Source organism: Aulonocara sp. 'chitande type north' Nkhata Bay, linkage group LG6, assembly GCF_057382095.1.
Source record: "Aulonocara sp. 'chitande type north' Nkhata Bay isolate Kocher_YH1m ecotype deep benthic linkage group LG6, A_spYH_male_GT1.1, whole genome shotgun sequence".
Lineage (NCBI taxonomy): Eukaryota > Metazoa > Chordata > Actinopteri > Cichliformes > Cichlidae > Aulonocara > Aulonocara sp. 'chitande type north' Nkhata Bay.
This window is the reverse complement of record NC_141349.1, coordinates 4,941,683-4,954,926: the sequence shown is the minus strand read 5'-3', so window position 1 is coordinate 4,954,926 and position 13,244 is coordinate 4,941,683. Positions and strand designations below refer to the sequence as shown.

Sequence of the window (13,244 nt, the reverse complement as noted above, 5' to 3'; positions counted from 1 at the left end):
CTGTCAGAATCGCTTATTCTAGGTAAAATAAAGGCTCTTTATGCATCTTCACAAAGAAAGGTTTGATTCATTAAGAGACAGTTTTCTGCTAGTAGACTATAGGAGATAGAATAAACTTCTTGTGCAAATACATTTTCAAGCAGTTTGAACTAAGATTTTAAAATTATACTCAAAATGAAAAAGAAACTGACAAATTTCTGGGAGAACAGTGTTGTTTCAACACACGAACCGCTGTTAAGGATTCTTAACATAGACACCTATCAGACTCTCTTGTTCTAGGTATAATAATTCAATTCAATTCAATTTTATTTATATAGCGCCAAATCACAACAAAAGTCGCCTCAAGGTGCTTTATATTGTACAGTGGATCCTATAATAACAGATACAGAGAAAAAACCAACAATCATATGACCCCCTATGAGCAAGCACTTTGGCGACAGTGGGAAGGAAAAACTCCCTTTTAACAGGAAGAAACCTCCGGCAGAACCAGGCTCAGGGAGGGGCGGGGCCATCTGCTGCGACCGGTTGGGGTGAGAGAAGGAAGACAGGATAAAAGACACGCCGTGGAAGAGAGACAGAGATTAATAACAGATATGATTCAATGCAGAGAGGTCTTTAACACATAGTGAGTGAGAAAGGTGACTGGAAAGGAAAAACTCAACGCATCATGGGAATCCCCGGCAGCCTACGTCTATTGCAGCATAACTAAGGGAGGATTCAGGGTCACCTGGTCCAGCCCTAACTATATGCTTTAGCAAAAAGGAAAGTTTTAAGCCTAATCTTGAAAGTAGAGATAGTGTCTGTCTCCTGAATCCAAACTGGAAGCTGGTTCCACAGAAGAGGGGCCTGAAAACTGAAGGCTCTCCCTCCCATTCTACTTTTAAATACTCTAGGAACAACAAGTAGGACTGCAGAGCGAGAGCGAAGTGCTCTAATAGGGTGATATGGTACTACAAGGTCATTAAGATAAGATGGGGCCTGATTATTTAAGACCTTGTATGTGAGGAGCAGGATTTTGAATTCAATTCTGGATTTAACAGGAAGCCAATGAAGGGAAGCCAAAACAGGAGACATATGCTCTCTCTTTCTAGTCCCTGTCAGGACTCTTGCTGCAGCATTTTGGATTAGCTGAAGGCTTTTCAGTGAGTTTTTTGTACTTCCTGATAATAATGAATTACAGCCGTCCAGCCTGGAAGTAATAAATGCATGAACTAGTTTTTCAGCGTCACTCTGAGACAGGATATTTCTAATTTTAGAGATGTTGCGCAAATGGAAGAAAGCAGTCTTACATATTTGTTTAATATGTGCGTTGAAGGACATGTCCTGGTCAAAAATGACTCCAAGGTTCCTCACAGCTTTACTGGAGGCCAAGGTAATGCCATCCAGAGTAAGCATCTGGTTAGATACCATATTTCTAAGATTTTCAGGGCCGAGTACAATAACCTCAGTTTTATCTGAATTAAGAAGCAGAAAGTTAGCGGCCATCCAGGTCTTTATGTCTTTAAGACATTCCTGCAGTTTAACTAATTGGTGTGTGTTATCTGGCTTCATCGACAGATAGAGCTGGGTGTCATCAGCATAGCAGTGTAAATGTATGCTATGTCTTCTAATGATGCTGCCTAAGGGAAGCATGTATAATGTAAACAGAATTGGTCCTAGCACTGAACCCTGTGGAACTCCATAATTAACCTCAGTGTGTGAAGAGGACTCTCCATTTACATGCACAAACTGGAGTCTATTAGATAGATATGATACAAACCACTGCAGCACAGTACCTGTAATACCTACAGCATGCTCTAATCATTCTAATAGGATATTATGGTCGACAGTATCGAACGCTGCACTGAGGTCTAGCAGGACAAGCACAGAGATGAGTCCACTGTCAGAGGCCATAAGAAGATCATTTGTAACCTTCACTAAAGCTGTTTCTGTGCTGTGATGAGCTCTGAAACCTGACTGAAACTCTTCAAATAAGCCATTCCTCTGCAGATGATCTGTTAGCTGTTTGACAACTACTCTTTCAAGGATTTTTGATATGAAAGGAAGGTTGGAGATTGGCCTATAATTAGCTAAGACTGCTGGGTCTAGAGATGGCTTTTTGAGTAAAGGTTTAACTACAGCCAGCTTGAAGGCCTGTGGTACATAGCCGATTATTAGAGATAGGTCGATCATATTTAAGATTGAAGAATTAATTAATGGCAGGACTTCTTTGAGCAGTTTTGTAGGAATGGGGTCTAAAAGACACGTTGATGGTTTGGAGGAAGTAATTATTGAAGTTAACTCAGAAAGATCAATTAGAGAAAAAGAGTCTAACTTAACATCAATGGTACTAAGAGTAGCTGTAGATAATATTACATCGGTGGGATGATTATTGGTAATTTTTCCTCTAATGATAAAAATTTTATTTGTGAAGAAGTTCATGAAGTCATTACTAGTTAACGTCAAAGGGATGGTTGGCTCAAAAGAGCTCTGACTTTTTGTCAGCCTGGCTACAGTGCTGAAGAGAAACCTGGGGTTGTTCTTATTTTCTTCAATCAGTGACGAATAGTAAGATGTTCTGGCTTTGCAGAGGGCTTTCTTATAAAGCAGCAAACTATTTCTCCAGGCTAAATGATGATCCTCTAAATTTGTGACACGCCATTTCCTCTCCAGATTACGAGTCATCTGCTTTAGGCTACGTGTTTGAGAATTATACCACGGAGTCAGGTACTTCTGATTTGAGGCCTTAGTTTTCACAGGAGCTACAGTATCCAGAGTCGTACGTAGTGAGGAGGTGAAATTATTATTAACAAGATAATCGACCTCTGTTGGGGTAGCGTTCAGATAGCTGCTCTGCTCTATGTTGGTACAGGGCATTGAAGATGATAACAGTGGGTGGATTATATTCTTAAACTTAGTTACAGCGCTTTCAGAAAGACATCTACTTTGATAAAGTCTACTCTCCACTGCTGTGTAATCAATTATTGTAAATGTAAATGTTATCAGGAAATGATCAGACAGGAGAGGGTTTTCAGGAAACACTGTTAAATGTTCAGTTTCTATGCCATATGTTAAAACAAGATCTAGAGTGTGATTAAAGTGGTGGGTGGGTTCTTTTACATTTTGAGAGAAACCAATTGAGTCTAATAACAGATTAAATGCCATGTTGAGGCTGTCATTTTTAGCATCTACATGAATGTTAAAATCACCCACAATAATTATTTTATCTGAGCTCAGAACTAAATTAGATATAAAGTCTGAGAAATCAGACAGAAACTCTGTGTAAGGCCCAGGTGGACGATAGATGATAACAAGTAAGACTGGTTTCTGAGTTTTACAACTGGGGTGGACAATGTTAAGCATCAGGCTTTCAAATGAATTAAAAGTCTGTCTTGGTCTTTCATTAATCATAAAAACAAATCAGCAGATCCACAAATTATGAATACAGTCTTTTCAGCTATAGAGGTAAAGGTATACTTCATGCACTTATCAGCATACAGTTTAAAGGCTTGCATTTAAACTGCATTGGTGCACACTTGGGCATCTTTTGTTTAACATGGTTATACCATTGTGAATTTTGCTATTTAAATATACTCAAGAGTCTATCGTGTGTTGCATATGTGTGACATCCAGCTAAAAATCGAAAATATATATTTTTAAATCAGTAACTTTGCAAATTTAGAGGAAATGTTTTTGGACAACAAATGAGTCGCCTTTTAGACAGGGTTTGAATAATTAGCGCTGACAGCCATTTATGAAGCGACGGCTATAACAGACATACTTACCGTGTGAAAGGACCGCGGATGTCTTGGAGCAGTGAAGCATGCTGTATTGTTGCTTTTCTCTTATGCATAAGCAACGCCAGCCTGTCGAGGCATCAACTGGCCTTTCTGCCGGCTGACTGGTCCCTCAGCTTTCATGCTGGGATCTGCAGCACAACTTCGCTCTGGCCACTGGGGCACGGCAAAACTTGCAAGTCCTAGTTTTGGTTCTTCACTGCTCGCAGAGAATTAACAATGGTGGCTTCTGAAGTGAGCGAGCTTTATTGCGACAGTGATGTACCAAACAAAGGAAAGGGTGGCGAGAAACAGAACTGAAAACACTCTAAACTGGGGAAACTAAAACTTAAACAACAAAACCTGAACGTCAGTGAGGGTACCTTGCAGGGAGGACAGCGCGGGGAGAATGCACAGGGAGACGGAGGAAGATACACAGGCAGACTCAGAGGCGGAGCCAGACATTTGAAACACCCGGGGCTTAGCCCTAAAGGGTAGTATGCATGTGGTATTTTTATTTTTTTTATTTTTTTTATTTTTTGGGGGGGGGGGGGGGGTTAGAAATGACTGAAAGATTAATAGGCTCTGTTTTGAGTTTTGTTCAAAAAAGAATGACTTCATATAGGGAAAAATATATATCACATGTGCAGGACATCTTAAACTAGTTTTTTAATTAAGCAGCAAGGCAGAACAAAGTCGGGGCTGTATCAAGACACAGGGACTAAACCCCAATTCAACCAGACCCAGAACTGATCCGGAATTAAAACAGGACTACAACAGTTCAAAATCAGGACTACTGAGGACTTAACCAAGACAGAACCAGAATCAGAACTAGATGATAGTAGCACTAAAAATCATCATAGACCTGCACTACACTTATTTTTTAATTCCACCAAAGTACAATATTTAGATTGAGAAAAGTTTATATAATTATTTATCCTTGTTGTGCGAACAAGCCTGCATAACTTAATAAATATAGAATTTGAAAAATAGCAAACCTAAAAAGAAACACTAGGTACGAGATACATGAGGACCTATGATACGGTGATACTTTTGGCAAATGACCATTTGACTAACATGTGTGTCTCACCTGCTCTTGTTCATCTCTGTTCTGTCCTCATTCTCCATCTCCCTCTCTGTTCCTCTCTCTCCCTCTTTGTGCTGACAATCATCAAATATACAGTTGAAACCACATATTTATGTACTGTTCAGATCAAAACACAAACACTTTTTAATTGTAACATCAAATCGGACTAAATGTTTATTTTTTTAGATTGATAAATATAAAAAACATATTTGTTAACTTTAAGAGTAAAGAGAGAAACTATCTGTATTTCTTAATTGCAAATGGCACCAAATTGTATTCAAACTGAGCCACACTTATGGAGCTCCACAGTTCTTTTCCTGGTGTTTTGGTTGACATCTCTTGATTTTCCCATTTCAAAAAAACAGACTCTGTGTTTTGCCTTATATGCATCCACAGCTGTGCCACCAGTTTACTCACATGGACTCTACTAACCTATCAGAAGCTTCTTCAGCTCAGAATGGAATCTCTGGAGTTTCTTACTAATTAACAATAAACTTAATGTATATGTACTCCTAAATTTGATCAAAGTGATAAAAAATAGAAGCTCTGTCTCTCTTTATTCTGACATTTAACTAATTCAAAAGATATTTCAATATTTATCTAAAACAAAAGTTTACTCTAAATTGATGTTGTACAGTAAAAATGTTTTATGTTTTCTCCCTAAAGTGTATGTAAATATCTGGTTACAAATGTGAATATCCTGCTGTGTACTGAAATCCCTCTTGTTTTGCATAGAAATATACTGAACAACATACAAAGCATAATATATAAAATAACATTTACCTGAGTTTTTTCTTTGAAAGAAGCCTCTAATGTCCATTCTTATATTTCAGTACATAACTGAAACCGATTTAGTCGGGGAGGGTAAGAACTGAAAATATGAAATAAACACACGTAAGCTAAGACTCTAAAAAAATAGCATTTGTTCGGCTTTTCATTTCGCCATTTGTTGATTCACTTGAAGAGCGAGTAACGTAATATTGGTCAAGTGATCAGTTTGATATCAATCTTTCGTGATGCACCGTCATATTTACATTATTTGTACGGTATGAATGATTTTCTTTGGTAACTGGTCAAACTTAAGCTCTCCTTAGTATGGCTGGCTCCGTTTCTCCAACAGCGCACACAGGCAGCAGCTGCCCCGCCCCCTCGCTCAGTCACTTAGTGCCTGAGCTCGGATCATACCAATATCAGGGGGGATTCACGCACAGTCGTAAATTCCCACAGTGTGCACTATGTGCTTCGAATATTGTGTGTACTTTTTGTTTTATACAGTTGTCAGCCAGACATCTAACTATGAAAAAATTACACTCCAAAAGACCCCGGGCTTCTGACAAAACAACCCGGGCTTAAGCCCAGTAAGCCACCCCCACGCTCCGCCCCTGGGCAGACTGGTAAAGTGAGCCGTCATTTGTGAGCCGCGGTCAAGCCAGCCGCCTCCTATCCGCCGCATAAATTTTTACACCAGTCTTTACGGTAGCGCCTTTTCGCTTTATATCCTGATTGAAAGCCTAGACTCGCGCACACATGCACGCGCGTGAACAGTCACACGCACGCGCGCACACAAATTACAATGGAACAGCCCAATACAGCCATCGTGACAGTCTGGTTGCATATTCAAAAATTCATTAAAAATCATTCTTAAAAGTTGATGCCAAGCTTTCAACACAATCCTCTTCTCGGACACCTACTTTACCTCTGGGCAAGTTTTTACCCAGATTTACTGTAATATTACTCAGAAATCACAGTAAACTCATATTCAGTGCAATACAGTCAATGCACTACAATTATGTTTATTTCAAAAATTCATTAAAAGTCATCCTGAATAGTTGAGGTCCAACTTTCAACACATCCCCCCTCTGGGACACCTACTGTACCTGTGTGCCAATTTTCATCCAGATTTACTGTAGAATTCCTCAGAAATTAAAGGGTACTTGTATTCAATGCAATACAGTCAATACAATAGAATTATGTCAATTTTCAGAAATTCATTAAAAATCATCCTGAGTAGTTGATGTACAACTTTCAACACATCCCCCCTCTGGGACACCTACTGTACCTGTGTGCCAGGTTTCAGCCAGATTTACTGTAGAATTCCTCAGAAATTAATGGAAACATTTATTCAATCTAATACAGCCAATGCACTACAATTGTGTTAATTTTCAAAAATTCATTAAAAATCATCCTGAGTAGTTGATGTACAACTTTCAACACATCCCTTCTCTGGGACACCTACTGTACCTGTGTGCCAATTTTCATCCAGATTTACTGTAGAATTCCTCAGAAATTAAAGGAAACTTATATTCAATTCAATACAGTCAATACAATAGAATTATGTCAATTTTCAAAAATTCATTAAAAATCATCCTGAGTAGTTGATGTACAACTTTCAACACATCCCTTCTCTGGGACACCTACTGTACCTGTGTGCCAAGTTTCATCCAGATTTACTGTAGAACTCCTCAGAAATTAATGGGAACATTTATTCAATTCAATACAGTCAATACACTACAATTATGGAAATTTCAAAAATTCATTAAAAATCATCCTGAGTAGTTGAGGTCCAACTTTCAACACTTTCTTACTCTGGGCGTCCTACTGTACCTCTGGGCCAAGTTACATCTCAATTCACTGTAATCTTTATCAAAAATTGAAAGAACAATTATATGTCAATGCTGGATGTGTGTCCTTTCAAAGTGACACTAAATAACAGAACTCAGGCACATCAGGGAATAATCCAAAAGGCGGATTTATTAAACAAAAACAACATACAAAATATCTCTAACCCATACTACATAACCTAAAAAGAAACAAAGGGACACTTAGAAGCACAAGGAAACAATACTGAAAGGGCAAGAGACACAGTCCAAACATAATCCACAACTAAAATGCCAAAAGAACAAGTCATCCCACATAGCAGACGGGTCTTGCCTGGATCTGGTGTCAAGCCGGCACTGCTGGATGACTTCTGGCATGGTACGATGGCACTGTTTATGTGATGGCATGCCACATTTGGCCTGATTGGGTGAATGTGACATGTTGTATAGAGCACTTTGAGTAATATGGGTGAGTAAAAAAGTGCTGTATAAGAATCAGTCCATTCACTGTCTGAACAGAGTTTCGTCATGTCACTTTTGCACTATTATGTTCCAGCACATGTTGTTATTACATGGCTTACATGGCTAAGGTACACATTAGGCTGACATCTGGGGCCAGAGCTGAAACTGTTCTGGGCCAGCACAGGGCCAGCAGTGTGTCTGCAACTGGCCTTGTGCTGGCTCATGTGTGGGCCACCTCTGGTAAACCAGATCTGGGCCACCATAGGGCCGTCATTCTTTGCGGTACGCAGGCCATGTGTAAGCACATTGTGTGGGACAGATCCAGGCCATACCAATTTTGCTATGTGGGAGGAATTATGTAAAAATAGAAACATCATAAAAATGAAAATGAACATAAAGTAAAATGTACTGAAAAGAACATCAGTATGGCCATCATTATTTGCTTGGAAAGTCTAAAGTTCCATGGCTTTGAACAGCCAGAGAATGCAATGCCCAGCTTAGAGTGACTAAAAGTAACTTCTTTTAACATTCTGTCATTCTGCTTCTATATCAAAAATCCACTAAAAAATAGTCATTTGAAAAAAAATATTCGCCACTTTTCATCAGTTTGGGTTCCTCTGTTTATAGCAATTTTTAGAAAAGAACCCAATACCTTTGTCACTATACAGTTGTACAGTGAGATACAGAGCATCTCCTACTCATTGCAAACATGCTGGGAGGGTGGCTCTATCCACCTTAGTGCAGCTGCTGTACCATACTGTGATGCAGTAAGTTAGTAGGCTCTCAATGGGCGAGTGGTGGAAGGGTGAGCTGTAGTCCACAAAGAGCATTCTGGCGTAGCTCTGCCGCTGTTCTAGGTGACTCAGCACCGAGTGGAGGGTGATGGCATCTTCTGTGAATCTGTTTGCACGGTATGCAAACTGGTGGGGGTCGAATTCTGGGGGGAGGTAATCCTTGGTGTGCTGAAGGACTAGTTTCATGATTACCGGTGTGAGGGCCACAGGGCAATAATAGTTCAGGCTGGTGATGGGAGACTTCTTTGGCACTGGGATGATTGTGGCTGATTTTAGACAGGATGGGATGGCTGCTTCATCCAGTGAGAGGTTGAAGATTCTGGTGGAGATGAGGGTGAGCTGGTGGGCACATGGTCTTAGCACTTTACCACGTATTCCGTCTGGACGCCTTCCTGGGGTTCACTGCTAGGAACACTCATCTGACATCGTGCTCCGTTACAGTGAATGGAGCGGTGCAGGAACCAGGTGAGGATGAGGATGGGAGCAGGGCTGAGGCAGATGAATGCTGCTGTTGTGGTGTTTCAAAGTGGGCGAAGAAGCTGTTTATGTCCTCTGCTAGCTGCACACTCAGGTTTTCTGTTTTCACAGTTCTGCCTCTGTGGTTTATGATGTCTATTATTCCATGCCATGTGTTGTTGCTGGACAGGTGGGACCCCTTTTCAGGTCAGCTCGAGCAGACCTGTACAGAGCTCTGTCAACAGACCTACAGGGAGTGCAGAATTATTAGGCAAGTTGTATTTTTGAGGAATAATTTTATTATTGAACAACAACCATGTTCTCAATGAACCCAAAAGACTCATTAATATCAAAGCTGAATGTTTTTGGAAGTAGTTTTTAGTTTGTTTTTTGTTTTAGTTATTTTAGGGGGATATCTGTGTGTGCAGGTGACTATTACTGTGCATAATTATTAGGCAACTTCACAAAAAACAAATATATACCCATTTCAATTATTTATTTTTACCAGTGAAACCAATATAACATCTCCACATTCACAAATATACATCTCAGAATCAGAATCAGAATCAGAATCGTGTTTATTGGCCAAGTACTGTATATGTGCAGACACATACAGGGAATTTGGTTCCGGTAGATGGTGGCTCTCAAGCACAGCAATGTAAATCTCACACACACACACACACACAAGTGTCTATATATACACATTACACATACATACACAAAGCTATGTAAACCAACTATAAATAACGAATCTAACCTTATATACATAAAATACAGAAATGAATGAGGTGGAATGAATACTACAAAATGTACATAAGGTGCAGTTGCAGTCTGGCAGTGGGAGCAGTGTGACAGGTCAACTGTTAAGAAGGGAGATGGCGAGGGGAAAGAAACTGTTCCTGTGTCGGGTGGTCCTGATCTGCAGGCTTCTGTACCGTCTGCCAGAGGGCAGCAGATCAAAAAGTCTGTGTGCAGGGTGTGAGGGGTCTGCGATGATTTTCCCTCCCCGTTTCCTGGTTCTTGAGAGGTACAGATCCTGGATGGAGGGCAGGGGGGGCGCTGATGATCCTTTCTGCTGCCCGTACAGTCCGCTGCAGTCTGCTCCTGTCCTGTTTAGTGGCTGCTCCATACCAGACTGTGATGGAGGAGCACAGGACAGACTCAATGACCGCAGTGTAGAACTGGATCAGCAGCTCCTGTGGAAGACTTTACTTCCCCAGTTGTCTCAGGAAGTACATCCTCTGCTGGGTCTTTTTGAGGATGGAGTTGATGTTGGTCTCCCACTTCAGGTCCTGGGAGATGGTTGTACCCAGGAACTTGAAGATCTTCACAGTCGACACAGGGCTGTCTGATATGGTGAGGGGGAGCAGAGTTGAGGGATGTCTCCTGAAGTCCACTGTCATCTCTACAGTTTTAAGAGTGTTCAGCTCCAGATTGTGCTGACTGCACCAGAGTACCAGCCGCTCAACTTCCTGCCGGTATGCAGACTCATCACCATCTTGAATGAGGCCAATGACAGTGGTGTCATCTGCAAACTTTAGGAGTTTGACAGCAGAGTTATTGGAGGTGCAGTCGTTAGTGTAGAGGGAGAACAGTAGTGGTGAGAGGACACATCCTTGAGGGCACCAATACTGAGGGACCGGGTTTCAGAGGTGATCTCCCCCAGCCTCACTTGTTGCTTTCTGTCTGTCAGGAAGCTGGTGATCCACTGACAGGTAGCTGGTGACACGCTGAGCTGGGAGAGTTTGGAGGAAAGAAGTTCAGGCACAATGGTGTTAAAAGCCGAACTAAAGTCCACAAACAGGACCCTGGCATAAGTTCCCGGGCGGTCAAGGTGTTGCAGGATGTAATGCAGCCCCGTGTTCACTGCATCATCCACTGACCTGTTTGCCCGGTAGGCAAACTGCAGAGGGTCCAGCTGGTGGCCTGTAATGTCTTTCAGATGGGCTAACACCAGTCGTTCGAAGGATTTCATGACCACAGACGTCAAGGCGACAGGTCTGTAGTCATCCAGTCCTGTGATGGTGGGTTTCTTGGGAACAGGGATGATGGTGGAGCGTTTGAAACAGGAGGGAACTTCACACAGCTCCAGGGATCTGTTGAAGATGCGAGTAAAGATGGGAGCCAGCTGTTCAGCACAGGTTTTGAGGCAGGAGGGTGAGACGCCATCTGGTCCGGGGGCTTTCCTGGGCTTCTGTTTCTGGAATAGTCGGCTCACATCCTGAGTGTGTATTCTTAGTTTCAGGGAGGAGGAAAGGGGGGTGAGAGGTGTGGTGGAGGTCGTTGAGTCTGGGATGGAGAGGGTGGTGGTGGTCGTTGAGTCTGGATTGGGGAGGGTGGGGGTGGTCGTTGAGTCTTGATTGGGGAGGGGCAGGGTGAAGGGGGGAGAGGTGGAAGGTGTGTTGGGGGTCAATGTCTGAAGCAATGTCCCTGGGGAGGGGAGGGTGGGGCGTGGGAGTCTGTCCGTCTCAAACCTGCAATAGAAAGTGTTTAACTCGTTGGCCAGGTCTTTGTTTGCTTCAATAGTGGGTGGGGGGCGTCTGTAGCTGGTGATTTCCTGCAGGCCCCTCCACACTGACGCAGGGTCGTTGGCTGAGAGCCGTTCTTCCAGCTTCTGGGAGTAGATCCTTTTAGCTGCTTTGATCTCCTTGGTCAGTGTGTTCCTGGCTTGCTTGTACAGGACCCTGTCACCACTTCTGTAGGCGTCCTCCTTGGCCTTGCGAAGATGTTGGAGTTTAGGAGTGAACCATGGTTTATTGTTGTTGTATGTGCAAAAGGTCTTTGTTGGCACACACGCGTCTTCACAGAAACTGATGTATGATGTCACAGTGTCCGTGAGCTCATCTAGGTTCTCAGATGCAGCTTCAAAAACAGTCCAATCAGTGGAGTCAAAACAGTCCTGCAGTTCCTGCTTTGCTGCGTTAGTCCACTTCTTCACAGTTTTGACTACAGGCTTGGCACGTTTGAGTTTTTGCCTATAAACTGGAATAAGATGGACCATGCAGTGATCAGAATGTCCCAAAGCTGCCCGGGGCACAGAGCGATAGGCATCTTTTAGAGTGGTGTAGCAGTGATCCAGTATGATGTTGTCCCTGGTGGGGCAGTCTATATGCTGTCTGTATTTAGGGAGTTCGTAGTTTAGGTTTGCTCTGTTAAAATCCCCAAGAATAATTGTAAAGGAATCCGGGAATTTCCTCTCCAGGGTAGTAATCTGGTCAGCCAGCTCGCACAGTGCGTTGTTCGCGTTGGCCTGTGGAGGGATGTAAACTCCGACCAGCATGAAGGAAGAAAACTCCCGCGGTGAATAAAAAGGTTTACAGTTGATGAGAAAACTTTCCAAGTGTGGGCTGCAGTGTTTCTGTAACACTGTGACATCAGTACACCAACCTTCATTAATGTAGAAGCAGACTCCACCACCCTTTGTTTTCCCTGAGAGCTCTGTTTCGCGGTCCGCCCGGTGAAGTTGGAAGCCCGGCAGATTTAAGACAGCGTCTGGGACTCGCTCACTGAGCCAGGTTTCAGTGAAGCAGAGGGCAGCAGAGCGTGCAAAGTCCTTGTTAGTCCGGTTTAAGAGCAGTAATTCGTCGACTTTGTTTGGAAGAGAGCGGAGATTCGCGAGGTGAATGGAGGGGAGTGCCGTGCGGAATCCTCGCCGACATTCAAAAACAAAACAACAACAAATCAGCGACCAATATAGCCACCTTTCTTTGCAAGGACACTCAAAAGCCTGCCATCCATGGATTCTGTCAGTGTTTTGATCTGTTCACCATCAACATTGCGTGCAGCAGCAACCACAGCCTCCCAGACACTGTTCAGAGAGGTGTACTGTTTTCCCTCCTTGTAAATCTCACATTTGATGATGGACCACAGGTTCTCAATGGGGTTCAGATCAGGTGAACAAGGAGGCCATGTCATTAGCTTTTCTTCTTTTATACCCTTTCTTGCCAGCCACGCTGTGGAGTACTTGGACGCGTGTGATGGAGCATTGTCCTGCATGAAAATCATGTTTTTCTTGAAGGATGCAGACTTCTTCCTGTACCACTGCTTGAAGAAGGTGTCTTCCAGAAACTGGCAGTAGGACTGGGAGTTGAGC

General features: G+C 42.5%; 1 protein-coding gene across 1 annotated transcript; it reads right to left on the bottom strand.

Moving 5' to 3' along the window:
• Positions 1-8,599: 8,599 nt before the first annotated feature.
• Positions 8,600-13,244, bottom strand: LOC147327101 (uncharacterized). Its single transcript, XM_086297360.1, has 2 exons — positions 11,575-13,244; positions 8,600-9,014 (listed from the first exon to the last, which is right to left on the bottom strand). The coding sequence occupies exons 1-2, from the start codon at positions 12,429-12,431 to the stop codon at positions 8,600-8,602; spliced, it is 1,272 nt and encodes a 423-aa protein (XP_086153486.1). The 5' UTR covers positions 12,432-13,244.